The 27,253-nt window shown below is 41.7% G+C and overlaps 1 protein-coding gene across 1 annotated transcript in view; it reads left to right on the top strand.

Moving 5' to 3' along the window:
* The window catches only part of LOC132872411 (junctional adhesion molecule-like), a 44,370-nt gene extending 19,942 nt beyond the window's left edge, over positions 1-24,428 (top strand). The window contains exons 2-7 of the mRNA XM_060907211.1: positions 8,828-9,127; positions 22,666-22,980; positions 23,086-23,238; positions 23,332-23,403; positions 23,570-23,637; positions 24,260-24,428. Coding sequence (XP_060763194.1) covers positions 8,828-9,127; positions 22,666-22,980; positions 23,086-23,238; positions 23,332-23,403; positions 23,570-23,637; positions 24,260-24,346 — 995 coding nt within the window. The 3' untranslated portion in view covers positions 24,347-24,428. The remainder of the gene's footprint in view (positions 1-8,827; positions 9,128-22,665; positions 22,981-23,085; positions 23,239-23,331; positions 23,404-23,569; positions 23,638-24,259) is intronic.
* The last annotated feature ends 2,825 nt before the right edge of the window (positions 24,429-27,253 follow it).

The following is a 27,253-nucleotide window of genomic DNA, read 5'->3' as shown; positions in this document are numbered from 1 at the left end:
CACTAAGGTCAAACAATACAAGCAGGGAGACACAGCCTTGATCAGATGCCAACAGTAGGTCATTTACTTCTTTAACCAGTGCTGTATCTGTGCGATGATGAGGTCGAAATCCTGACTGATACATTTCATGGATGTTATTCCTATGTAGACTTGAGCATCACTGTTGTGCCACAGCTTTTTCTAGGATCTTGGAGATAAAGGGGAGGTTTGATATTGGCCTATCATTGGACAGCTGACAGGGGGCAAAGTCAGGATTTTTACTTAGGGGTTTGATAACCGCTCATTTAAAGGATTTGGGTACATAGCCAATTCTAAGGGAATAACTGATTATTTTTAGAAGAGGTTCAATTGCTTCATGTATCATCTGTTTGAAGAGTCTTGAAAGTGGGGCGGCACGGTGGTGTAGTGGTTAGCACTGTCGCCTCATAGCAAGAAGGTCCTGGGTTCGAGCCCCGGGGCCGGCGAGGGCCTTTCTGTGTGGAGTTTGCATGTTCTCCCTGTGTCCGCGTGGGTTTCCTCCGGGTGCTCCGGTTTCCCCCACAGTCAAAAGACATGCAGGTTAGGTTAATTGGTGACTCTAAATTGACCGTAGGTGTGAGTGTGAATGGTTGTCTGTGTCTATATGTCAGCCCTGTGATGACCTGGCGACTTGTCCAGGGTGTACCCCGCCTTTCGCCCGTAGTCAGCTGGGATAGGCTCCAGCTTGCCTGCGACCCTGTAGAAGGATAAAGCGGCTACAGATAATGAGATGAGATGAGATTAACTTCAGTCTAAATGTCCTGATGAAGAGAGGTGGGCGAATGAATAAGGAGGATTCTAGTTAGATTATTTTACTTACCCTGTATGTTTTTCCATATTTGCTGAATTACATCTCTCATCATCTCTGTCTTCTTGAATGCTTCTATAAGAACTCGTATGAAGCATGTCACTTTTTGGCTGTAAATAGACTTGTGCGAATTTCACAGCTTTTTCTGCTGTATCTCTGTCAGTGACCACCATCTTCACTTCCTGCATTACACCTTATTTATAGGGTTTTTTTTATTACTTACATTCATTTGTCAAGACTGTGTTCATATTTTCAAACCTCACAACAGGGGTCCATTTGGACTGAATGTCCATCACTGTGTATTACTTTTTATTGCTTTGACATGAAAACGATTGAAGAACCTCAGCTTTCAAAATTCATGAATTCTTTTGTTGCACAAACACAACCTCCAACAAAGCTCTGTCTACAGCTTATTTTTCACATGCTGACACACTGTTTACAAAATTGATCAAAACAATTCTAACCAAACAATAAAAAAAAAAAGAACTATCAAAATTTTGGGAAAAAATGGATTAATTTGATTCCTAAATCCTAAAACCACACGAGTAGGTGGAGGGCCAAAGATAACGAGCCTCCATTCATTATTTTATGTGTTTTTGCATGTGTGTGTGTGTGTGTGTTTCCCTGCAACCTTCTCGCATGCCATCCATGGTGTATTTCTGTATATTTTACATCCAGTGTTTCCAGGATATTCCCCAGATCCATGAGTAAAGTAACTAAACTAAAAGCCAAAATTGTGTTTTGTGTATATTTACCTGATGCAGTTATCCAAAGCAGCAGGATACAACTCAGCAGATGAAGGGTTAATGTCAGCTTGGTGATGGTGGGTTTTAAAATCGCACCCTTCTGGGCTCAGTGTGCCTTAACCACTGATCTACCACTTCCACTGTGCATTTCCTGTTCATGTGTGAACAATATACTCGTCTGAATCAACTCAGTGCAGGACTTTTTACTGTATTATACAGCTAAAGGATATCTTTAGCATTTGTTGATATGTGTGTGTGTCTGTATGTATCACAAATGTACATACTTTTGATTTTTTTTTTGGAATTTCAGTCGTTTCTTTTTCGTTTTTCGTACTTTGGATTTACTCCCTGCAAAAAGTCATTGTTTGCAAGTGATCAAGCGTTCTTGTTGGGAGAGAGGGCCTTTGCTTGTGTTCTGGTAGAGTGAGCTGGTTTTGAAGTATGTATGAAGTGTTTCTATAGTACATTTTTGACAGCTCTCTCAATCTTATTGAGTGTATCTTCATGAACACATCTTAGTGTAAGAAGTTATTTTCCTATAGCTTGTATGTCACGTCATTCTTTTCTGGTCTGTAAATAGACTTGTGTGAATTTCACACCTTTTTCTGCTGTTCTTCTGTCAGTGACCATCATTTTCACCTCCTGCATTACACCTGACTTACAGCTTCTCACACACACATAGAGGCACCGTGGGGAGTGTGTGTGTGTGTGTGTGTGTGTGTGTGTGTGTGTGTGTGTGTGTGTGTGTGTGTTAGGACGATTCCAAGGGCCCGGCGTTGACAGAGGGCCCTTAGAGGGCAATATTAATATTATTACCATGTGTAAGTTAATTTAATTAAATATTTTGAATAATTTTGTCTCTTATATTGAGTAAATACAACAACCTTTTGGTTTGGTTTTCCATTTTCCGCCAAATTATAGAATAGATGGTACAGTCTTGTGTAGGCAGAACCAGAGTGTGACACCACGTTAGGTTTGTTGCTTTCCAATCCAGCACTAACATGAGCTGTGCACAGCAGAAACAGGATTGATGGTGAACCGCCAGTAGACTGACACCATCATGAAGAAGTCGGGTTACAAGAAATGTAGAGAGAGGCAGCAGAAAGCTGAGAGAGAGAAAAAGGGCCAACAATTAGTCACCCAGTTTTTTCTGAAGAAAGGTAGCCCATACATTTATTCACTGATCTTCCTTTGGTGGCTATGAACCTAACATGCTTATTAACCTAACATGTGGCTTCACCACTGCTTGGATGATCAAGCTAACAGCTTAATTTACAATGCAGTGTCGTTTTACTTAAATATTTCATAGGTTACCTTTATTGCCACTGAAAATGAGACAAATCTAACGTTGGTCTGCAAAGAGCTCAGTGAATTTGTAGGTCCACTCTACAGCTAGTACGCCAGCTAGGTTAAGATGCATGCTAATAACTAGCTTGTTCACTAATGAGTTCTGCCCTCAGCATGCACAGATGCAGCCTCAGGATTAAGTCACCCTGCCCCAACCCCTCCTCCCAGTTGAAACAGGAGGAGGTGAGCAGTATTTTGTTGATAATCTATTTACAGTGCAATCTGTGAATAAAGGGCTTTGGGGTTAAGGCTCATGCAGACCAATTTTTAGTATTTATGCTGCATTAACCATGTGAGCAGTTAGCTATAGCAAGCAAGTACAATTTTAGCTGACAATGTTCATATAGACATTCCAAAAATGAAATGGATAAAAACTGGCTAAAAAGGTTGTTAGATTGTAAAGGGGATAATGCCATTGCCACTTTTAAGGTCCCCGTTTTCAGATATCTGTTTCCCTTTATGATCAACTAATGTTACTAACCAAGCATGCAGCTCATTCCATCCAAATGTTAGTCATACATAGACATAGTTCTCACAACACACTGTTTTAGCACGATTATATGACGATTCTGAATTATGTACCTTATGGTTAAGGTTACGGATACTTTAGAGCCAGGGCCCTCTTCAAGTCATGATGCAGCCAGAGAGGAAGCCAGATATATTCAAATAGAAGAAGAGGCTAAGGATGACAGTGCAAGTAGTGACAGCAGCACAGATGACGAGGAGGAAGCAGTGAAGAGCAAGGAACAATGTGAGATTGAGATGAGGGACATTTCAGGCACTGAGTCACATACACTGCTTTCAGAACCAGATGATCTGCTGTCAGTTGACCCAGGCTTGTGGCCAGCAAAGTTAAGCGTCAGTGACAGGGCAATTATTGTTAGAAAGTTGGCAACAAGGGAAGACAAAGAAATGTCCAAAGATTCAGAGGGAAAGCCATTTCCAGACTACTTGAGGCATCGCATGGCAGAGAAAAGGTAAAAAGGGACTGGTTAGTTCATAGTGACAGTGCAAATGTTCATTTTTGCATTCCTTGTGTTCGTTTTTCACATGGATTAAAAAGGCCTTCTCGGAGCACTCTGAATAGTGACCACAGGTACAAGATGTGTGACGTTAAGTGGCGCCACATGTACGATAAACTTCCAAATCATAAAAATAACAAGGCACTCAGGGACTGCTATTTGAAATGTTAAAACCTGCAGTGTTCTGTTATGGCTCAAAGTGGCACTGACTGTCAGCTGCAATGACGGATGCAGTCAGAGATCGAAAGAAATAAAGCTCTCTTGCTGAGACTACTTCATGTTACTCTGCACTTGGCATCAAGAAAGTTACCTTTCAGAGGCAAAAGAAAAGACTTGGGTGATGTTCACAGTGGGACTTTCTTGGGCACACTAGAACACTTGTCCCACTATGACCCACTTTTGAAAGACCACCTAGAAAAAGTGAGGACTTCAAAAAAAGAAAGCAGACTAACTCATTATTTGAGCTTGGACATCCAAAATGAGTTAATTGAATTGTGTGGGGAAAGGAGTCCTTAAAACGATTCTTAGGGAAAGGGAGGATGCCGTCTATTATGGCATTATTTGTGATGCCACACCAGATATTTCCCATACTGAGAAAAATATGTTGTGCTCATACAATATGTCCATTTTAATAAAGAAGATTCATTGAGTTAAAATATTTCTACAGAAAAACAGGAAGTGAAAAAGCAGGCATGATGGTGTGCGTGCTTGAGGACCTAGGGATAGACATCAATAACTGCAGGGGACAAGGGTATGATAGTGGTGCAAATATGTCAGGGAAAGTCAAGGGAGTACAAGTGCAAATATTAAAAATAATCTGGCCACATTTTCACCTTGTGCCTCCCACACATTAAATCTTGTTGGTGTGCATACTGCAGGGTCAAGTGTTGAAGTGTCACCATTTTTTGGCTTCATTAATCGCCTTTACACATTTGTAAGTGCCAGTCCAGATCGATGGGCTATATACAAAGATACTACAGGCTGCTCTCTGCATAGCCTATCTGGCACTCACTGGAATGCGCAGATTGATGGCGTTAAACCTGTAGCAAAACACTTATGCCCAGGTCAGAAGGCAGAAAGATGCATGCAGGCGTTTTGTGTCAAATCCTTCCATTGTGGTCAGACGTATTGCAAGACGCAGAGTTTTTAAGCTGAATCAACCAGTCGGAAGCAGATGTAGCTACACACAGTTTGATGCAGCACACAGAAAACCTTTAAAAATAAAAGGCCATAAGACTGCTTGCATGTTGTTGTAAACTATTTGCAGGTGCAGTTTGTGTCTACCTGCGATGTATCGCAGCCATCTCTAAAGACTTGTCTTCCCCTGCGTCAGCCTGCGTCTAGCTGCCACTAGCTGCTTTAACCTGCGATTGGTCGCTCAAGCATTGCACGACGGCCTGTCTCTACATGCGTCAACCTGCTAGTTGCACTGATTGAAAGCAAATCACAGCTAAAAAGCGAACAGATCATGATCCACTTGCCTCTACTAAAGACCTTCTGCAACACTCTGCCATTATCTGCTTCATCGTGCATCGATTTTTTTTTATCGCAGGTAGATAAAAGTAGTTGAAAACTAGTTGCAGCCTGCCGTCTGACCTGGGCATTACCTGATGTCATGGAGGCTCTTGTTTCCATACTCAGCTCATGCAGTCTCACAAGTGAGGCTCGAGCTGAAGCTGTTGGTCTGAAGAAGTACTTTGTCGTTTGTTGCCATTGTACTTCTCACCATTTGGATGAAAGTATTGCAGTGTACTGATGACTGAAATGTGATACTCAAGTCAGGGAAAATATCACTTGAGGTGGAGGCAGTTAATGTAAATGCACTCAAATATGAGATGCAGGCTCTTAGAAATGGATGGGATTCTTTCCTCTCTGAGTTATAATTGATTGCTCATCAAACGGGGGTTCCACCTCAATTTAGAAAAGAACTCAGCTGTTAGAAGAAGAGGAAGAGGTTCCATGATGAGACCTCAGAAGAAACAGGTCAGGAAGACAGTGCAGAAACAACATTTCAAAACACTGTTTTTTTTTGACTGCCATGGACCAGATAATAAGTGACTTGGATACTCTGTTCCAAACCATAGCAAATATTACATTCACATTATCTCTAGCCGCTTTATCCTTCTACAGGGTCGCAGGCAAGCTGGAGCCTATCCCAGCTGACTACGGGCGAAAGGCGGGGTACACCCTGGACAAGTCGCCAGGTCATCACAGGGCTGACACATAGACACAGACAACCATTCACACTCACATTCACACCTACGGTCAATTTAGAGTCACCAGTTAACCTAACCTGCATGTCTTTGGACTGTGGGGGAAACCGGAGCACCCGGAGGAAACCCACGCGGACACGGGGAGAACATGCAAACTCCGCACAGAAAGGCCCTCGCCGACCCCGGGGCTCGAACCCAGGACCTTCTCATAGCAAATATTATTGAAGAATTTGCAGCCATACTAAAAGTTGGGCAGTTAAGTGACAGTACTATTGCTTCTGTGTGTCAGCCACTGATAATTAAGTACACAATTGACCTCACACCTCAGTCTGAGAGTGAAATCAGGCATCTTAATTCAATATTTTCTGCCACTTTCCCCTCTGACTGCACCTGCCTTGCTCTCCTAAATGCAATTTACAAACTGCAAATCCAGAGCATTTTTGGAGACATTTGCATTGCCCTTAGGATATTTTTGCACACTCCCAGTTACTGTTGCTGATGGGGAAAGGGTATTTAGTAAGCTGAAACTGATCAAGAGCTATCTGAAATCAACAATGGCTCAGGAGAAGATTTGATCAACGATTTTTCTACCAAGAAGGTTCAGCATTTGTCTTTTAGCATTTTAATTACTGGTGATGCCCTGCGATGACCTGGTGACTTGTCCAGGGTGTACCCCACCTCTTGCCCATAGTCAGCTGGGGTAGGCTCCAGCTTGTCTTCGACCCTGTACAGGATAAGCGGTTATGGATAATGGATGGATGGATGCTTGGTGAGAAACAATCTCTGTATATAAAATAGAACCATGTTGAAATTAAGAATACCTTAACAGGCATGTGAAAGAAATCCACTTTTTCTGTTTTTGATATGTGCATTTGCAGGGAGCATGGTATGACCAATTTTTTGATGTAAAATTCATTATTGTATTCAAAAATGTTCTGCTCTGTTGCATAACAAAGCTCATATGTAAGTGACTTTAAAACTGTATGTAGAGTATGTACAGTGGTTATCTAGCTCATTTGGGGCTGTTGAACATTAAATATTTGAGGTTGAGAAATTTATTCTCTACCATTTGAACTCTTTGTATGTTTCGATGTTTTGCCATTGTTCACATTTATATTTGCTGTTATTAAATAAAGGCTTGAATAAGTTGATGAATGTAGAGTTTTTCTCACTGCACTGCTGAATTGTATTGACTCTGTTTTCTATTAAATTGGCACAGCCAAAAAAAGACAGAAAGAAAGAAAGAACATTCCGTGGATTTCTTGCAGCGCACCAAGTAATTTTCTATCAATTAAATAGTTATTCATCAACCTAGAAATTTAACTGCATATAATGAGTCAGTACATGACGGAGACATAAGGATGAATTTGGAAGTCTGTTTGCGACAGCCAGGCCAGTCTATATTAAGTTTATACTTATCTACTAGTTTATCTACAAGCTACAGCCTGGGTCTCTAACTAAATACTGTCACCTGTGGGGTGGGTGGGTGTTATATTATATTCTTTCATAGGGCCCAAAACTTCTAGCGCCGCCCCTAGCGGAGTGTATGTTGCATGTTTGTGTGGGTTGAATGGTGTCGAGAGGGTATGTATGAACGGCATGCTCCCAATTGTTTTCATGGCTGTTGTCTAACTTTCTATTAATTTTAGATTTTCTAAAATTAATCTTCTAATAGCACTGTAAAATCTCTGTATTGGCTTGGGGCAGGGGGGCTCTTAGTTTTCTTTGGGTTTGTTTTGAGCATTGCTCTTTGAGTTGTGATTTGATTGTTTGTGTGGTTACCACAAAGATCTGAAGACAGTTTATGATTGGGGAAATTTTTCTTGGTTTTCTATCTGGTAGGATGAAAACTGCGTACAGGCCTTTGTTGCACTGCTGCCTTCCAAGACCTATTTGTTAGCGCCCTCATACTGGAGTCCGTGTGCTCTCTTAACTTGTTTTTACCTTTTATGGCTACAGTGAAATCAATAAATTATTAAATCAATAAATTATTTTCTCAAATACATTTGAGGAAGCCTGCAGCTCTCTCATTCATTTGATTGAATGGCCTGAATTGGGATGACAATTCATTGTATTGTTTTGAAGTGGGGCTATTCTGAGATTTTGGATAAAACCTCAGGGAGGTCGAGTCACTGGTGGTAGCCACAGAATTGCAATAATAATAATAATCTCATCTCATCTCTAGCCGCTTTATCCTTCTACAGGGTCGCAGGCAAGCTGGAGCCTATCCCAGCTGACTACGGGCGAAAGGCGGGGTACACCCTGGACAAGTCGCCAGGTCATCACAGGGCTGACACATAGACACAGACAACCATTCACACTCACATTCACACCTACGGTCAATTTAGAGTCACCAGTTAACCTAACCTGCATGTCTTTGGACTGTGGGGGAAACCGGAGCACCCGGAGGAAACCCACGCGGACACGGGGAGAACATGCAAACTCCGCACAGAAAGGCCCTCGCCGACCCCGGGGCTCGAACCCAGGACCTTCTTGCTGTGAGGCGACAGCGCTAACCACTACACCACCGTGCCGCCCAATAATAATAATAATAATAAAAAATATTTAATCACAACTGATTTCCACAGCCTGACCCAGGTGTTCTTGTTTGAAATGCTGTACTTCATACTGTATTCAGTAGATTCTGAGTTTTTGTCTCTTTTGTTTCTGTAGGCTGTGCTCTCTCTGGTAATTTCACAGAAATCACACAACACAAAGGTGGTTCAGTGCTGTTACCCTGCTCCTGCTCTGACAACACCAAACCTCAGAAATTCACCTGGGAGATCTATAGAACAGGAAATCTGACAGAAGTGTTAAATGATGAGCACTACCGTGGCAGATTTCAGCTGTTTAATAACACTTCTCCTGCTAATCTGTCTCTGCTCCTATCTGACCTGAGAGAAGAGGATGAAGGAGACTACAGGTGCAGAACTGGATTGCAGGAATACAGGGAACACAGGCTTTATGTTAAAGGTAAAGCATTTAAATACACAATAAAAGTTGATCTTCACTGTGAAAGCAGGCTTGATTTGTCTTTAAATGAATTACAGTTACAGATGTAACAAAAATGTGGGGGAGTCACGTGATCAGCTGGACAAGATGGCAGCTTCGGTCGAATCCGCTCAACCCGGCGTTGCCATTTTTACTTTTATTTCCCGTTGTGATAACTAATTATTTTTCTTATTTGATGGTACTACTGATTGTAAATACGCCATGTCCGATTCGAGCAAGAAATCTGAGGCAGACCTTGCTGTAAAGACAAGAGGGATAACAACAAGAGAAACAAATCCGCTCCTCGCACCCTAATCTTTAATCCGCTCCGCTACACAACGCGCCAGCTGATTCCTCGCACCGCCAAGAAATCCCCGCTCATAGTGAATGGACGGACGGGTCGCTTTTCACCTGACTACAGCGGCTTCACCATCAAGCGGCGCTCAGCTTTCTCCCAAGCTATGAATATGGCCCGAGCAAAAGGAGCGGAGTTCTTCCTGCTCTACCCCGCCATGCTGAAAGGCAAAGCTGCCGGCAAAGCGGAGGTTTTCCAGCGCCCGGATAAGGCCGAGGATTTCATTAGATCCCTCCCGGCATCGCGAGCTCCACCTGCGGCCGGGAATGACGACTCGGTGCCCGAACAATCGGGCGAAGCTGTCGGCGAACTCCGGCTCTTTGAAACTGAATTATTCTACACCAGGGATGGGCAACTTGCATGATAAAGAGGGCCACAATTTTTCATCACCACCATCAGAGGGCCACATGACCTTCAACTAATCAGATATGAGAGAAGTTACAAAATAATTTTAAATAAGAACAAAATATTTGTATATTCTTATGTCTGTATGTTTATTGAACCAACATACATTTATTTAATATTTTCCACACTGAAATGCATTTTTAACATAATGCTCGTCTTGTTAAACGACAAACACAAGTTTGTTTTAAAAGAAACAAAGTGCAAAGGGCTCACATTCAATGAGGCACAAAACTAAAAAAACAGCGGCCCAACATTAAGTGCAACTTAATGAGATACTTGTGGTTTTGCCTGCTGGCGCACAATAGACTGGATATCAATGCCAATCTTTGTGCATCCAATCCGCATCAAATGAAAAAGAGTATCATCCGTGAATCTGTTCCTCTCTTTTGACTCAATGTGCTTCATTGTTGAAAAGCTGCTCTCACAAATGTAAGTGCTCCCAAACACGCTGGCCATTGACAGAGCAAAATCTCTAAGGAGTGGAAAACGTGCCTCTGGTAGCAGTCTCCAAAATGAAATTCCCCTCTCGTTGCGCTTTGCTTGAAAATACGGATCTGACTGCAACTCGCAGAGTTCGAGCTGCAGTTCTGATGGTTGCTCGCTGACAGCAGCAGAGACGGGGTCCGTGAATAGCGTAATTCGTGGTTTCATCACATGAAGATCTTGGAAACGATTGTTAAACTGCTCCTGCAATTTTTCAATGTCGGCCCTATACTTCTGAAGCAGTTTCTCGCACCTGGGGTTATCTTTTCGCATCTCCTCACAAGCGGGAAAGTGTGCCAAATTTGGACGATGGGAAGAAAATCCTTCTATGAACAGGTCGAGTTTACGCTGGAATGCGGTTATGTGTGCATACAGATCGCAAACAGTTTGGTCTCTCCCCTGCAAGTGTGTGTTAAGGTGGTTGAGATGTGAGGTGATGTCTGTCAGAAAGGCCATGTCGCAAATAAACTGTGTGTCTTTGAGTTTTCTGCAGTAGGTGCTTGTATCACCACTAATACTGTTCTCCAAGAACACTGGTAGTTCAGAGCGCAGCGCAAAAAAACGCTCCAGACACTTCCCTCAACTCGTCCATCTGATCTCAGCGTGCATTTGTAAATCCCCATACGCGGCGTCCACTTCATCCAAAAAGGCAATGAACCTCCTGTGACAAAGGGACCTGTTCCCCCCTCTGATGAGATTTGTTACTTTGGTTCACTAAATCCATAACGTGGCTAAAGTTCAGTGTCTTCGCGCAGAAGGCTTCCTGGAGAGATAAAATGCATGGCATGTTAAAAAAATATTTTTGTCCTGCCATGTCAAACTCAGGCCTACAGCTCACAGTTAATATGAGGCTACTCACCTGGAGGAGCCCTGCAAAACCTCTGTTGCCCCTTTTCCACCAAAGCAGTTCCAGGGCTGGTTCGGAGCCAGTGCTTAGTTTGGAACCGGGTTTTCTGTTTCCACTGACAACGAACTGGCTCTGGGGCCAGAAAAACCGGTTCCAGGCTAGCACCAACTCTCTGCTGGGCTAGAGGAAACAGCCGCTTACGTCAGCGGGGGGCGGAGTTGTTAAGACCGCGAAAGATCGCCATTTTTAAGCGGCGAGAAGCAGCAGCTGTACAAATGCGAAGTCATCCATTATTGTTATTGTGGTTGTTGCTGCTGCTGCTTCTTCCGTGTTGTTTTTGCTTCGATATTCGCGCCAAGGTTTATGCAAACGTAGAGACGTAACTGACGTATACAGCGACGTAATGAGGTGCTTCCTTTAGCACCGCGAGCTAAAGGAAGCGCCCTCTATCGGTCAACAGTGTGATTACAACTGTAAAAAAAAAAAAGGCAGCGGTTAATTTTTTTTTCCTGATAATTAATAAATGATCTACGGGCCGCCAGTTGCCCATCTCTGTTCTACACGGTGCCCAGATTACACTGTTGAACATCAGCCGGAGTCTCACAGCACTGGTTTGTTAATTTAATGTGTTTGATAGGGTTTTTTTCTTTGTTCTTCTGATTATGATTAGAGAGAAGTGGCTGACTTTAGCCTGGCCTGCATTAGCAGTTATTTTACAATCCTTTTGGTCCAGAATTATTTTTATTTTTTTCGCAGTCCAAATCCTGCGCTCTGATTGGCTGGTTACAGTCTTCTGGCGACTCGCTCGTTCACAACAACAACAAACATAGCAGCATTTTTGTCAACATTTATTTTCGCATTTCTCAGGAGAATAGCATTAATTTTACAGCATGGATAGCGATAACGACAGTGTTCACAGCGAAAGCGAGTTTTACTGCCCTGAGGAAGAAGAAATAAAATAAAACATTTCAGGAGAAAGCTAAAAACCTAACTTGCTAACGCCGAGCAAAAACATGGCTGAATCCTGAATGACTCCTATTTGTATAAATAGGGGACTACATAGGCGGCAAAATGTAGTTGTTTTCCTGCCATGGAAGTGCACTTGTAAACCGAAGAGAAAGCAATTTGCATTACAGCCGTGAATGAGGATTCAAAATGGCAGCTCGGTTCGGTTTGTTCATTTTGTGTTCATATCGGCGAGTCGGTTTGCCACAGTTGCTGGCACTATATTTTATCATTAGGTACATGGTGGATTACTTTCCGACCGCCACGCAATAATGGGTGATTTTGGTTTAGAATTGTGACGGGTTAAATACACCACATAAGAGGACCAGTGTCCTTACTTTTATGCGTCGCTGGAAAATTGACCTGGCTCTTCTACAGGAGACGCACCTGTTAAGCAGAGACTCGGGTCGCATGGCGAACAGGTTTTACCACACAGTTGCTTCCTCTTCAGCTGAATCAAAAAATAAAGGAGTGGCTGTCGTATGTAAATGTAATCTCAAAATTAAGGTGCTGGATATATGGGCGGACACTGCAGGAAGGATAGTAATGGCCAAGGTGGAACTGTATGGGAGGAAGGTAGCTATTATCTCTGCTTATACTCCAAACAAATTTGATAAGATTTTCTGTGACACGCTTACAAAGAGAATGCAATAATTACAGTATCTGAATATTCTTTCATCGTGGGGGCCGACATGAATGCAGTGTGGCATACAGACGCTCGATCTAGCATGAGTACCTTCAGGGATCAGGAGCTAGCAACTGCAGCTCTACGATCCCGGGCGGAGACTCTCGGTTTAATAGACATGTGAAAAGACTAGTAGTGAAGGACTACTCCTCTTTTTCGGCCAGACAGAAATCTCATCTCATTATCTCTAGCCGCTTTATCCTTCTACAGGGTCGCAGGCAAGCTGGAGCCTATCCCAGCTGACTACGGGCGAAAGGCGGGGTACACCCTGGACAAGTCGCCAGGTCATCACAGGGCTGACACATAGACAACCATTCACACTCGCATTCACACCTACGGTCAATTTAGAGTCACCAGTTAACCTAACCTGCATGTCTTTGGACTGTGGGGGAAACCGGAGCACCCGGAGGAAACCCACGCGGACACGGGGAGAACATGCAAACTCTGCACAGAAAGGCCCTCGCCGGCCCCGGGGCTCGAACCCAGGACCTTCTTGCTGTGAGGCGACAGCGCTAACCTCTACACCACCGTGCCACCCCAGACAGAAATCATTCTCAACTTTTTCAGAAAATTCATGATGCCGTTTTGCTGCCTATTGCTTTGTCAGACCATAATGGGGTATTTTGTTGTGGAACTTTGGGCTGCTTATCCAAGCGTGCTACTAGATGATGTTTCAATACCACCTTGTTAAAAAACAATGATTATGAATGCCAGTGTCTGCACCAATTAGAGGATTTTTTTTTTTTTTTTTTGAGTTTAATTTGGGCTCGGTTGTAGGGCTGGGTATCACCAGATACCTCACAATACAATACTATGGCAATATTTTGCCCACGATAACGATAATATCACGGTACAGCGATTCTGCGATAATCGATATATTGCACGAAATTTCAACCACATCGCGATATCTGTGTCACTGAAGAAAATCAGAATTTATTGACCACTGTAAAATTACATTTCACATACATAACTACACACTCTTGCCAGACATATTTGTCTCTATTCCACTGCTGGCAAAACCAAGAGTTGCTTCACTACAACATACAGAAAATTCCCATTTCTGTGCTAGTATTATCAACTTTTTTGTAAGCATGGACACATCAGTGCTGCTTAACAAGCAGAATCAAATTGTTTTATGAAAACTTAAAACTTGCACTGCAGACTGCACATACATTTCAGTGCTAACACTAATATCAATTTGTTCTTTGTAAACTTGAGAACCTGAGAACATTTAACTTGTGCTTATTTTGCAGGAACAACACACTGTCTGAAACACATTGAAAAGTGCAGTGGGCATCTTAGTCTCCCTGAGCACAATTATGAAACAAAGTGCAGTGTGGGTCAGTGTCCACACACTGAAACTGAACTGAAACCTCAGTGAATCATGTTTCTTCTGAACTTAGAGTAAATACTCAAAATGCAGTGTCTCTCACACACACTAAAATTGAAAATGCAAAATAAAGTGCAGCTTCTTGCCTTTGGCCTTTAATGACAAAATTAAGTTCACAGTTACAGTAAGTCACACATCACTGAAGTAGACGGGAGGACTTTGGCGGTGTCCAGTGTAGTTTGCTTCGGGTCGGGTTTCGGTGGCTCCGGCTGAGCTAATATGTCGGGGTGGTGTCATGCTAAGTAAGTTCGCAAGTTTGTTGTGTTACCTGAATATCTAATTGGAGCGAAACAGGTTTTGCAGAGTGCGTACTCTTTGTCCGGCTCACTGTTTTTTCTCCTTTCCTTTGGAATCCAAAGTGCCTCCAAACATCTGCCTTAAAGTTCGGCGGCGTCTCTAGGTTTACGTTAACAGCCATGCTTGCTTGTTTTTTTTTTCCTCACTGCAACCGCCGGGGAAAAAAGAGAAGATGAAGAGTGCCTTGCAGTGAGGGAGCGGCACAGCGACACCTCGCGGAGCGGAGGTGCGGAAGTCGTACTGGATTTACAACCCGTCTGAAACATGATTTATTATTTGAAAAAATATCGATATTCAAATTTTGAGTATCGATATTGAATCGGAAGACAAAGTATCGCGATATATCGCCGTATCGATATTTTTGCACACCCCTACTCGGTTGATGACCCCAGCAATGGTACGCGCTTCGCCTCAAATTTGCGTAAGGCTAGAACAGCGAAATTACAAACTCTGGAAGCTGACTTGGCCAGAATAGATTTGACCTTACAAAGTAACAACTCCCAACAGATTGAATTACAACGTGACATCATTAAAAAATAAATGAATAATATTTTAAAGCAACAGTCAGAATTCCTAATACATAGGTCTAAGCAGCGTTACTATTTTCAGGGGTCTAGACCCAGTCACCTTCTAGCCTCCAAAATCAGGACAAATGAATACTTTGACATCCCTTCTATCAGGTCCGCGGCGGGCAAAATTGTAACTGAACTAAAGCAGGTGAATGAGACCTTTCACATGTTTTACTCTAATTTATACCAATCAGAGATACAGTTAGATAGACATAGGTGTCACAATTTCCTTGATCAGCTAGATCTACCACAGATGGCAGCAACTGATTCTTTGCAACTTAACGCACCCATATCGCTGGAAGAGTTTAAGTCAGCGGCTCTCGACATGCAAAGTAACAAATCACCAGGGTTTGATGGAACACCACCCGAAGTAGACGTGGAATTCTGGGACAAGCTAGGCCCACTACTTCTAGACATGATAATGACATCTATAGACAAGGCAGTTTTTCAAGAGACGTCAATATAGCCCTGATATCTTTACTCTTAAAGAAAGACAAGGATCCTGTAGACTGCAGTAGTTCTAGACCACTCTGTTGATCTTGCTGCAGATCTTAAAATATATGCAAATGTCCTGGCTCAACGCATTCAGAATCGCATGCTGACATTAGTCAGCTGCGATCAAACTGGATTTATAAAGTCTAGGCTAGCTGCGGACGATGTCAGACGACTCCTCCATATCGTCGCTGTCAGTTCAAAACCTGCTATGTGACAATTTGGGTCAAATTGGGTTCTCTTTTGCAATTTACGTTAATATAATGCTGCAATTAGCTATTTTGATGGATATTTAACTGACCAAGCTAATAATAGAACAAGTAAACTTTTACTGGCTTCTCAGCTTATTTCAGAGTTTTATTCAGTTTTTTACGTCTCCTGGAAAAAAGCAAAAATGTCACATAGCAGGTTTTGACCTGACAGCGATGATGTAATGCTGCAGGAGACAAAACAGCCCCAGCTGCAGTTCTATCCCTTGACACTATGAAAGCCTTTGACGGGCTGGAGTGGTCCTTTCTGTGGGTGGTTCTAGAAAAAATGGGTTTTGGTGGAAACTTTATTCATATGATTAAGGTTCTGTCCTTAAATCCCTCAGCCCTGGTACTCACTGGCCAACTAGCCTCTGCACTCTTTCCAGTCACTAGATCATCCCGACAGGGCTGTCCCCTGAGTCCAGCACTTTTTGCACTTTCTTTTGAGCCACTTGCTCAGCTGATTCGTCAGTCTTCCAATGTGCATCCTGTTTCAGTTCGCGACACTCATCACCACTTGTCTTGATATGCCGATGACGTTTTGGTCTTTATGGAGAATCCACTACAATCTATACCTAACTTGCTATCCATTTGTGAAGAATTTAGTTGTCTCTCTGGTTTTAAGATCAACTGGACCAAGTCCTCATTACTTCCTCTTAATGATTCGGCTAGGAGGTTGCAATTTGCAGCTGGTATTCCAGTTGTCCAGGACTTTAAATATCTCGGGATACAAATCTTCCCATCCTTGAATCACCTTGTAACGCATAACTACTCAGACACAATGAATAAAATTAAAGCAGACTTGGACAGGTGGATTAGTCTCCCCAACTCTCTCTGAGCTCATATCTCTGTAGTCAAAATTAATATTTTGCTCCGAATAAATTTTATCAGTTCAATGATCCCCCTCTCCCCTCCTGTCAATTATTGGAACAAATTACATTCTAGTATTTCACGGTTTATCTGGAACAGGAAGCGTCCGTACCTCAAACTGTCAACTATACGAAGAGGAGTGGCCAGTGGTGGCTTCTCGGTACCTAACTAAGTTTTATTTCTGGTCATTCGTGCTTAGGTCATTCCTTGTATGGTGTGACTCTAATGCATCAGTTTCCTGGCGTAGGCGAGAGGAAAATTGTGTGAGACCCTGGAACTTGCAGGAGGTTCTCTTTGCTAATATATCCAGTAAGCAATGTCGGTTGCATTTTGGCTCAATAGTTTCACAACTTATTCAGACATGGCGTGCGGCTGAACTTCAATGCAAGATCTCCTGCAAGTGGCATACACTTACACCGATCTTTACCAACCGAGGCCTTTTGATTGGAGGAAGACCTATTTCATGTTCTGCCTGGAGTAATAGTCATATTCCCACTTTAGACGATGTTTATGGTGACTATAGGTGGAATTGGGATTAATTAAATTATAAATTATGTAATAATTGATAATTGAATTAATCAATTTATAATTAAAGATCAATCTCATAAAATCTTAAATTATTAATCTTAATATTCACCGTGAATGGTTACATTCAAGATTAATGTTAGCTCTGCATTAGATGGGAAACCCAGTTGTATACAAAAGCTAAATTTGAAGGAAAAAGGAGTTCTAAATAGTTGACCTTGTGAATAAACAACAGGAACAAGTAAAATGTAATTCAATTTGATTAGCTTTTATTTGTCTACTACTCACTAATAAGAATCTCACAAAATACATTCAATGTCGGGCAAAGGTAATAACAAGGCACAACAATGGAACAATTACACCTGGGCCATAGGTTTGGGGCAGGAGAGAGGGGGAGAGAGAGAGAAAGAGAGAGATAGGAAAAGAGAATCCCGTGTGTGTGTGTGTGTGTGTGTGTGTGTGTGTGTGTGTGTGTGAGACTAGGGAAAGCCGATGCATGCGTGTGTGTAGGTGTGTGTGTGTGTATCTGTGGGCAGATGCTAACGACTAGCCACTCTAGCAATGCTTAAGCAAAATGGCGGTCAATGCCTAGATGTCGTAAACTAGGTGACGTATCACAGGTAGCTCAATGAGGGAGGTACCAAAATGGCGTCGGGGAATATGGCGCCTGCAGGCCTAGTCGAGAACACAAGCCTACCAGCTAGCGTATCACCCTGAAGTAGCTAGCAATGAATTGCTAATGAGAATCTGGCCACGTTACAGCTGGATCCAAACACTGTGCTTAACAACAATTTCCAACAGACTATCTAGGCAAAGAACTCAACGCGAGGGAGAAAGACAGAGAGAGGGGAAGAGTAATAGGTGTTGGATGGAGAGGACTAGGCCTTGTAGCGGTCCAGCCTCGGGGCTTAAAATAACAAACTTGTCGCTGCGCTGCTAATCAGATAGGGAAGCTAGCAATGGAGTTAAGGAAAGACATAAACATGCAAGATACCCTGTTTAACAAGTTCAAAGAAAAACAGAACCAAAACAAACAATAAAAGACACCTTCCGTGTCTGAGCGGGTATGCTAAACAGCTCAAAGCTTAAACATGACCCTAACAACCATCTGAATAAGCTACAAATTACTAAAATTTGCCCAAGTGCCTACTCAATGCGATGGAAGTTCGTTCTCCGATGTCCGCGCTGAGGGTCGCGGTCCGAGGAGAGGAGGTTAGCGGCGAGTTGCGTCCAACCGCGGCTAAACGAAGCAGGGAGATGGAGGCCTAGCTGGTCCACGGTGCTTTGGGAGAAACCTCCGGTGATGCGTCGATGAGAAAAAGGCTGAGAGGAGCGAAGCTGTCTGCAAATGCCTCTTAGCGTGGAAAACTACTTAACTGTAGTTAAACTTTGCAAAGGTTTAGAATCAAAACCACTATATCACTGAAACCTAGCGGGTCGTTCAAAAGTTCAGCCAAAACTAATTTGAACAGGCTGTTCTCAGACAATAGCGGTTAGTCTCAACACTGTAGCGAGCGTGCCTACAGTGACTCTGGGCTGCGTACCTTTCAAGATATTAGAGACTGGTATAATGTGCCTGTATGCTCGTTCTTTTTCTATCTGCAGCTTAGATAATCTCTCCTGGCACATGGTGCCCCAGGGCAACAATCTTTACCAGTCCACCCACTATACAAGTTACTCATCACACAAACTAAAAATAGAGGTACGCTCTCTGCATTATATCACTTCTTCCTGGAGGCCTCTTTTATAATGAATTACCACTTGACAGAATGTGGAGGCGTGACTGCCCCAATCTTGATTCTGATTTTGAATGGTCACAGGTCTGGGCCAATATTAGGGAGGCTTCCCGCAACCCAGACCACCAGCAGATCCACTTGAACTATATACACAGAACGTATTTAACCCCTCGCAAGCTCCATTGTATGAAGTTGATAACTGATCCCTTGTGTAGCCTATGTTCTATGAAAGCCTCTGGCACTTTTTTGCATATGATGTGGAATTGCCCTCCTGTCTCACAGTTCTGGTCTAAAATGGCAGCTGAGTTATCTGACATGGTATCAGTGACCATACCAGTGACTATACTTGTCCTTCTGCTAAACGATCTGTCAGAGATGAATATTACAAATCTTAAAAAGCGTGTTGTTCTAGCCGGCCTGACAGCTGCCAAGAAGTTGATTGCGTTGCGATGGAAACCTCCCCATTCTCTCACCATCAGACACTGGGCCCATACTTTTCTGGATGTAATTTATTTAGAACTGTCAACTGCTAGAGTTAATGGCGCTAGTGAGGCTACCATAAACAATTGGCACGCAGTAGCTGAGTCGCTGAAAGAACTTAAAGGATTAACACTTCCCTTACTTGATGCTTTTTGTGAGACTCGTAATCTCCTTGTTTTTCCCGTGTGTGTGTGTGTGTGTGTTAGAGATATAAAATCTATAGGATGCCAGTAGACTCGAGTGAGCGTACCTAATGAGTGTAGTGCTGGGGTGGGAGGGGGTGCTGCCCCCCCCACTCATGTCCTTTTGGTTTCGTTTGTTTGCATCTTATTTACATACAAAGTTATTGTTTATTATTATTATTATTATTATTATTATTATTATTATTATCACTAGTAATTATTTGTTACTGTCAATTCTTGTACTGTCTTTATTGTCCAATTAACGAGTTGTTTTCGGTTGTAACTCGTGTTCTTGTTCAAATAAACATTTGGTCACAAAAAAGATGTAACAAAAATGTCTCCGTTTACCATCACAAAAGGGGAAATAATCTCATGTGACGCATCAGTATCAAGTAATAAATGGCAATAAATAGTGATGATGGATATCAGACTGAGCTGAACTTTGGAATGCTATCAGATTGGATTTGACACATTGCTCAGTCTAATCTATTTTATTTGTAACACTGTAGTGCTTATAGAGCGACATGACACCTGACAAAAGCCAAAATAAACATTAAAAAAGGCTTTAGTAGTTGTCACTGTCCACCATAACCTCATTTAATGTCTACAGAAATCTGTCACTAGACTCGGTGTGATAGTAACTTAACATTAATAAACACAGTCTGTACATCAGCTGATACTTTAGAAAGTCTTTTTAAACACGTCTTTAGGTTCAGTTAATTTGTAATGAAGGGTTTATGTAGGTGTCATGTAGCCCTAAGACGATGTCCCTTCAGTAACCTTGCCTTTATAAGATGAGGTGCATGCCATAAACACAGATGATAATAACTATTTTATTGTTTGTATGCCAGGTGAAGCATCTTAAAGGTGCTGACTGCAAAGTCATCTGAAATTTTCAAAATTTGTTATTGTGCATGGCATTTTGCTATGTCTCGCAAGAACAATATGATGCAGATGAGATGTGATCGTTTTGATGTGCTTTTCTCCATTTTGGGTCCGTGTTCCTACCTTTTGAGGTAAGCAGTATGTCCCTAAGGAAGTAGGCGAACGCGAGTAGCTTTAACTAATTAGCATAACTATGGAATGGCCCTGCGTCACACCAAGATGGCGATGCACAGAAAACATCATGCCAATTAAAAATTTATATTTTATCAGCAGTTCGAAAAGCTGAAAGATGCAGGCATCACAGATCCATTTAATTTACCCACAAATGTATTTATTTATTCTGCTCACTGTACTCTCTCTCGTGGGTGTGCTCTTGCTGTCTGTGTGTGTGTGTGTGTGTGTGTGTGTGTCTGCGCACATGCACAGCTCCAGATGGTTTAAATGCAAAGGAGGAATTTCGCTGTGCTTAAGTTTACACGTGACAAAAATTTAAAGCTTCTTAATTTTCCTACAAATCTATTTATTCCACTTGAAATGTGTTCAGCAAACTAGCTACCGGATTTGGGACACTACAACATCCTGAACTATTCAGTATTTGGGATTTCTAAATACACCAGAGATGCTAAAGGTTTACAAAAGTACAGATGCCTACCAATATGTTGAGGCAGGATTCGTGCCAGAATGTTATGGGAAATTCTCGAGAAAGAAAAATACCTTATTGTGACAAAGGTAAGCTCAGTTGTACACTTGTAATAGTAATAAACAAGCCAGGGTATAGATCTAAGATATTTTATGGTGTTTAGCCTCGTCTACGTTATCAGGACATAACAAACATGCTGCTCGTCTCGCCAAGCATTAAGTCTAATAAAATATATCGTGTCCAAAGCCCACATCCAGATATACGTTTTAACGTTGCACAGAGCTTTCACACTAATCTGACATAAAATGTTCTCCACACACACACGGGAATGTTTTTATCATCCCGTCTTTCTGTTTAACTGCAGCTTGCCATTTTTCTCGGCTTTCTGGGTTCGCTTGGAAGTGGTGAAAAGCTAAACCAGGCTTATCTCCATGTCTGTTATCCAAAAGCACGACAGGTCTCTGGCATTGTTCTTTTAGATGAAACTTCGGCAAGTTTATCTGTAGATGTACTGAATTGGGCTTACAATCACTTGTGTGCACTTGTGCCGGTCGTTGTCCAACACAAAGCTTGGCCAGATAAACAAATCCACAATTAAGATGATGTCATATGAAAGGTCCTGATAACACCATACTCACTACTGTAGAGTCGAACCCATGCATTCTAAGGCTAAGATAGCCAAGCGCTAGCTAGAATGATTTAGTTCTCTGTCCAGAAAAGTGACGTCATCTAACCTTGCTCTGTCTTGCAGTTGCACTCACAAGGCAGGCTTTCCTTTTCTTTTCCACTGGCTTTTAGTTCGTGGGAGAGCAAAGTCCACCATGTTTGCCCACGCTGACTTGTTTTGGTTAAAAGTAGGTCAAACACAGCCCACGGTGGTCACGTGATATTGTTGCTGGCTTGCTTTGTCCATTTTTGGAATCGTAAAATGCAGGACGCATTTTATCTCGACAAAACAGTGACACATAGGGTGCACAGTGTGTGCAGCATCACAACATCTCAAAACTCCAGCAGCTGTAGGCACAGAACATTTTACCCAGAATTCAACTTTGCAGTCAGAACCTTTAATTGGGATTATTATTTCCCGTTGGAAGAGCATCACTTGTTGAACTCAATTTGAAGTCAGTAGTGGTTCAGTATTGGGTATCAGACTCCTGAAATTGGATTCATATCGAGAATTTAAACAGGTGATTGGCTCATGGTGGTGATGGTTTATTTCGAACATGTAAACAAACAATGAATAAATAAGCAGAAAACAAGAAAAGCAAAACAGCATTTGCACAAGTTATGATTAATCCCCTTCATCCTTATACCTTGTGAAAATCAAATTTTTGTACATCTTTTTAAAATGTTGTGATTTATAAGCAGGGAACATTAATAATTGCTGTGCTTCTGTTATTAACTGTAAATGTGATGTTTACAGGCTGTGAGCTGGTGAAGGCAGGGTTAGAGGCGGTGACTGGGTTCACAGGAGAGTCTGTAGTTCTGCCCTGCGTCTGCACTGACCTACAGGACAAACCAAAATCTGTAAAATGGGCGTTTAGAAGAGAATCTGGAACAAATTATCAGGAAATTTACCCTGAACAGACTGGACATCACAGGAACAGAGTCAAACTGGTCAGTAAAATCCCTTCAAGAAACCTCTCTCTACTCATACCAGACCTGACTGAAGAGGATCAGGGAGAGTACAGCTGTTCTGCACAGGCTGATTTCAAATATTTCAGATTATCTGTTAAAGGTACATTTGTTCATTAATGACTGTGAGCATGCTTTGCTCCAGTGTCATGGGCCATATTACTCACAGTGATATTAAAACTAATTCCTGTTTGTTCGTTCTTTTCAGTCAGAAGAAGAGAAACTTCAACACACTCAAGGAAAACAGACACAACACCTCCATCAGAACAGAATCAGAGTAAAACAACAAACTCTCCACCTGCAGCCTCTTCAACAACACTGGAACAAGATAAACAGCAAACACACAGCAGCCTCCCTATAGGTGCCAAAACTTTTCATTTTATTCAACAATGAAAAGGTAAAAAAAAAACCTCATCCCTATTACGTTTATTAACTTTGTTGTGTTTTATGACAGTTTTTGGCATTCTGGCGGTTTTATTGTTGGTGATACCTGGTGTAGTGACATTTATTTGTTGGACACATAGAGGTACACACACACACACACACACACACACACACACACACACACACACACACACACACACACACTTTGAGTTTCATTAACTGAAAACCTTTCAAACCAGAAGCTATCAAACCAGCAGCACTTCTGTAAGTCACTCTGGATAAGGAAACTAAAGGTCTTTTCTCTTTAGGAGGAAGACGTGGAGAGAACAGGATGACTGAAGAACGTCCAGACTGGAAGAGAAAGCAGAAGGATCAGGTTAGTGTACATGCAGGCGTCAGCTCAGCTGCATTTTTATTATTATGTGGCACTGTGCCAAAACCCCAATAATCTAGAGATCTTTTTTTTTAATTTTTGAAAGAATCTGGATCATCTCTGGAGATATTTTTTACCATGCCGTGATGAGAGAAACCCAACATGGATTTATCATATATGGGTCATAGTTTGAAATATCCAGGCAAAACCATCTCTGGATTCTGGGATATTTTGCGCAGTGTGGCATCTTTAAATCTTTGAAAAGGAAGGGAGATGATTGAAAAGGAACAAAAAAATTTCATCACATTCTCATTGTCCATCAGAGTCCTACTGTATTCTTAATTTGATCTCAATTCAGTTCTGCATGGTTACAACAATAACAGTTATAGCAGATTTGTTTCTCACTTTAGTTGGATTTAGTTGTATTTGTGAGACACTGCAGGTGACACACATGAACCACACATGCTCTCATTGAATAGTGAGTTATAGGAAAGTATCTCCTGCTGCCCTTAACTCTCACCTGCTCAGATGGATAAATATAAGTTGGGTTTTTGAGGTCAACAGTAAAAGCAAAAGAAATAACTGTTTTTTTTATGTCAAATTTTCATGCTCTGTCTTTCCACAGACTGGACCAGATGATACTTACTCCACTGTAACCTACATTAACACCTGGAGCAGCGCGGGTTCAGATCAACGCTGGAGAGAAAACTGAATACGCCAGCATTATAACAAACTAATCCACAGTAAATATCGATCCATTCTCAGATATTGTAGAATAATGCTGAAAACATATATTAAATACACACAAGGTTCAAGCACCAGCTTCACAATATTGGCTTTTTTGTGATTATTATTTTGCTGTTAGAAATCATATTCACGGACATGCCTGTGTGAGATTTGGGGGATGGGGGCGGGGTTTCCAGAGTATTGCGTTACCTTTACTTATGTTAGCTAAGTGTATTCTTTGTTTGCAACCATGTGACCAAAACTGCTTGCGTCATTAACCACCGCCATTTTGGAGGATCTACAATATACACATCTATACACAGTGGTAAGACATACAGTGGAAAGAGTGCAGACTGGAGGGTAAAGAGGAGTTACATTTCGAAGCGTGTAGTCTCATCTCATCTCATTATCTCTAGCCGCTTTATCCTGTTCTACAGGGTCGCAGGCAAGCTGGAGCCTATCCCAGCTGACTACAGGTGAAACGCAGGGTACACCCTGGACAAGTCGCCAGGTCATCACAGGGCTGACACATAGACACAGACAACCATTCACACTCACATTCACACCTATGCTCAATTTAGAGTCGCCAGTTAACCGAACCTGCATGTCTTTGGACTGTGGGGGAAACCGGAGCACCCGGAGGAAACCCACGCGGACACGGGGAGAACATGCAAACTTCGCACAGAAAGGCCCTCGCCGGCCACGGGGCTCGAACCCAGAACCTTCTTGCTGTGAGGCGACAGCGCTAACCACTACACCACCGTGCTGCCCAAGCGTGTAGTCATTTCTCAAATCTATTTTAAAAACAATTTTGACTGCTTCAAAAGAGAGGTATCGAACACACTATATAACAGATTTAGTTATAAAAGAGCACTCACCAGGCGAGGAGGCTGCATACTGCAAAAACTGATGTCTTAGCATGTGAAAATATCTTGAAAATAGTTGAAATGATCTAGCATTTCCTATTAGAAGAATACAAGACACCAATTCTGGGATTATTAAACCTAGTTCTAGATTGCAATCAACTTATTCTAAGATGTCTTATCAAGTAAAAATATCTGTCCATGCAGCAAGATAATTTCACTAGTATGAAGTAATTTGCTCCTCAGATTCAGTTTTCAATTTTTTGCAGTGCAGTATCTGAGGTAGTGGATTAACATGAATCTTGTTCGATTGACTCTGTGATCGTTTGGGAAGATTGTTCAATAATTTTGCGTTTCTTTCTGCACTCTGTAAGCCTAGCATTTCAAGCTACTGCTTTAGGACCATCTTTGATTTTGTTGTGGCTCATATTTTGTGTTGGAGCCCAGTCTGGATCTGTAAAATTGGAGAGATCAGCTGGTTTCCCTAATGGAAAGAAAAAGTAAAATAAAAGCAGCGTCATCAAAAATATAGCTCTTTTTAAAATGAAATAATCGTAGAAGCCTTTGATTGTCGGCTCACACGCTCAATGATCACGGCTTTGTCACGTTTGATAGCAGCAAGTTTCTGCACGACCAGGCTATTAAACGATCCAATATTTCTTATATATTGTGATCTTTTATTAATAACTAGTTCGTAGCACTTACCATTGATAAAATGTTCACTGCAGACTCGTGGCTTTTGCTTTCTCATCACTTAGATCAGCCCAGTTTATGTTGGACAGCCACTGATGTCTACGCTCCGTGGAGAACTCTCCTGTTTTTTTTTTTTCCTGGATTATTTATAATTGCTGGAATTCTAAAGAATTTACAAGTCCTCTTGTCTCGAATAGAGTTGTGTCCGCATCCAATTACAGCACAAAGAGTAGGCATAGTGAAGAAACAAAAGGAATTCTTGAGCATAACAACCTCTCAAGCATATCTTCTATCGTAAATGTGCACCACATGAGTTTGTGTATATCCTCCAACATGGCCCACTTCCGGTTCAAAGCCTCATGCATAATTAGCTATGACGTCACATGCAAACGAAGAATTGTTCTGCATTGTCTCTGTCTGTTAATCATTTAGAAATTGCTGATGGACAATCTTGCAAGTTATGATTTGAGTGTACATGTCATTTTAGATCTTTTGTGTCCCATTCGTATAGCAGGTTAAGAAATGAAAGTTCTAGAAGCATAATCCTGTTTTGTGTAAGAAGACTCCTATACATGTTCTGGTTTGTGACTTTCATGGAAAGTTTGACGTCTCCTGACTTCAAATCAATCAAATTTCATGAATTCTTCTTTCAGTCTTAAACTCCAGCAAAACTTTGTGTCTCTCCAACTTATTTTTCCCATCTGCAAAATATTTTCAAAACTATTGAGTACAGGTTCAAAATGAAACAAAATGATATTTTTGAAAGTGTGAATCAGTGTGTAAAGACCTACCTGTTCACCGAGGACTTAAATTAGCAAATCAATTGTCTTTTTCATGAGGAACGAACCTCTCAACACTGCGTTTAATCTGATGAGACCCTTAGTCCCTGTCCTAGTGAAATAACATGAGGATGTGTTTTTGAGAGACTTCTGTAAGCACTTCTGTCGGTCATTTACATTTATGGCCAAATGGCATTCATGTAAATGTTCGTGTGAAACTTTTTTTAGTCTTTTTTTTTTTCAGTGTGCTTGATCGATACCTTACATGCATATGTGTGTCGATGTACAGTATGTGTAGCGAATATATTTATACTTTTTGTCACATTCTTGGAATTAACATGGTTTCATGATATGTTTTTGAACATTCCCTCTGAAATGTGTGTATTTTTGTTTTAGTGGACTATATTCCAGTGTTTCTACAAACCCCAATTCCAAAAAAGTTGGGATGCTGTGTGAAACCTCAATAAAAAGAGAATGTGATGACTTGCAAGTCATGGAAACCCTCGATGTCATTGAAAATAGTACGACATCATAAATGTTGAAATTGAGAATTTTTAT

Source organism: Neoarius graeffei, chromosome 2 (assembly GCF_027579695.1).
Source record: "Neoarius graeffei isolate fNeoGra1 chromosome 2, fNeoGra1.pri, whole genome shotgun sequence".
Classification (NCBI taxonomy): domain Eukaryota; kingdom Metazoa; phylum Chordata; class Actinopteri; order Siluriformes; family Ariidae; genus Neoarius; species Neoarius graeffei.
The sequence above is the reverse complement of the archived record's forward strand: the minus strand, read 5'-3'. Positions and strand labels throughout refer to the sequence as shown.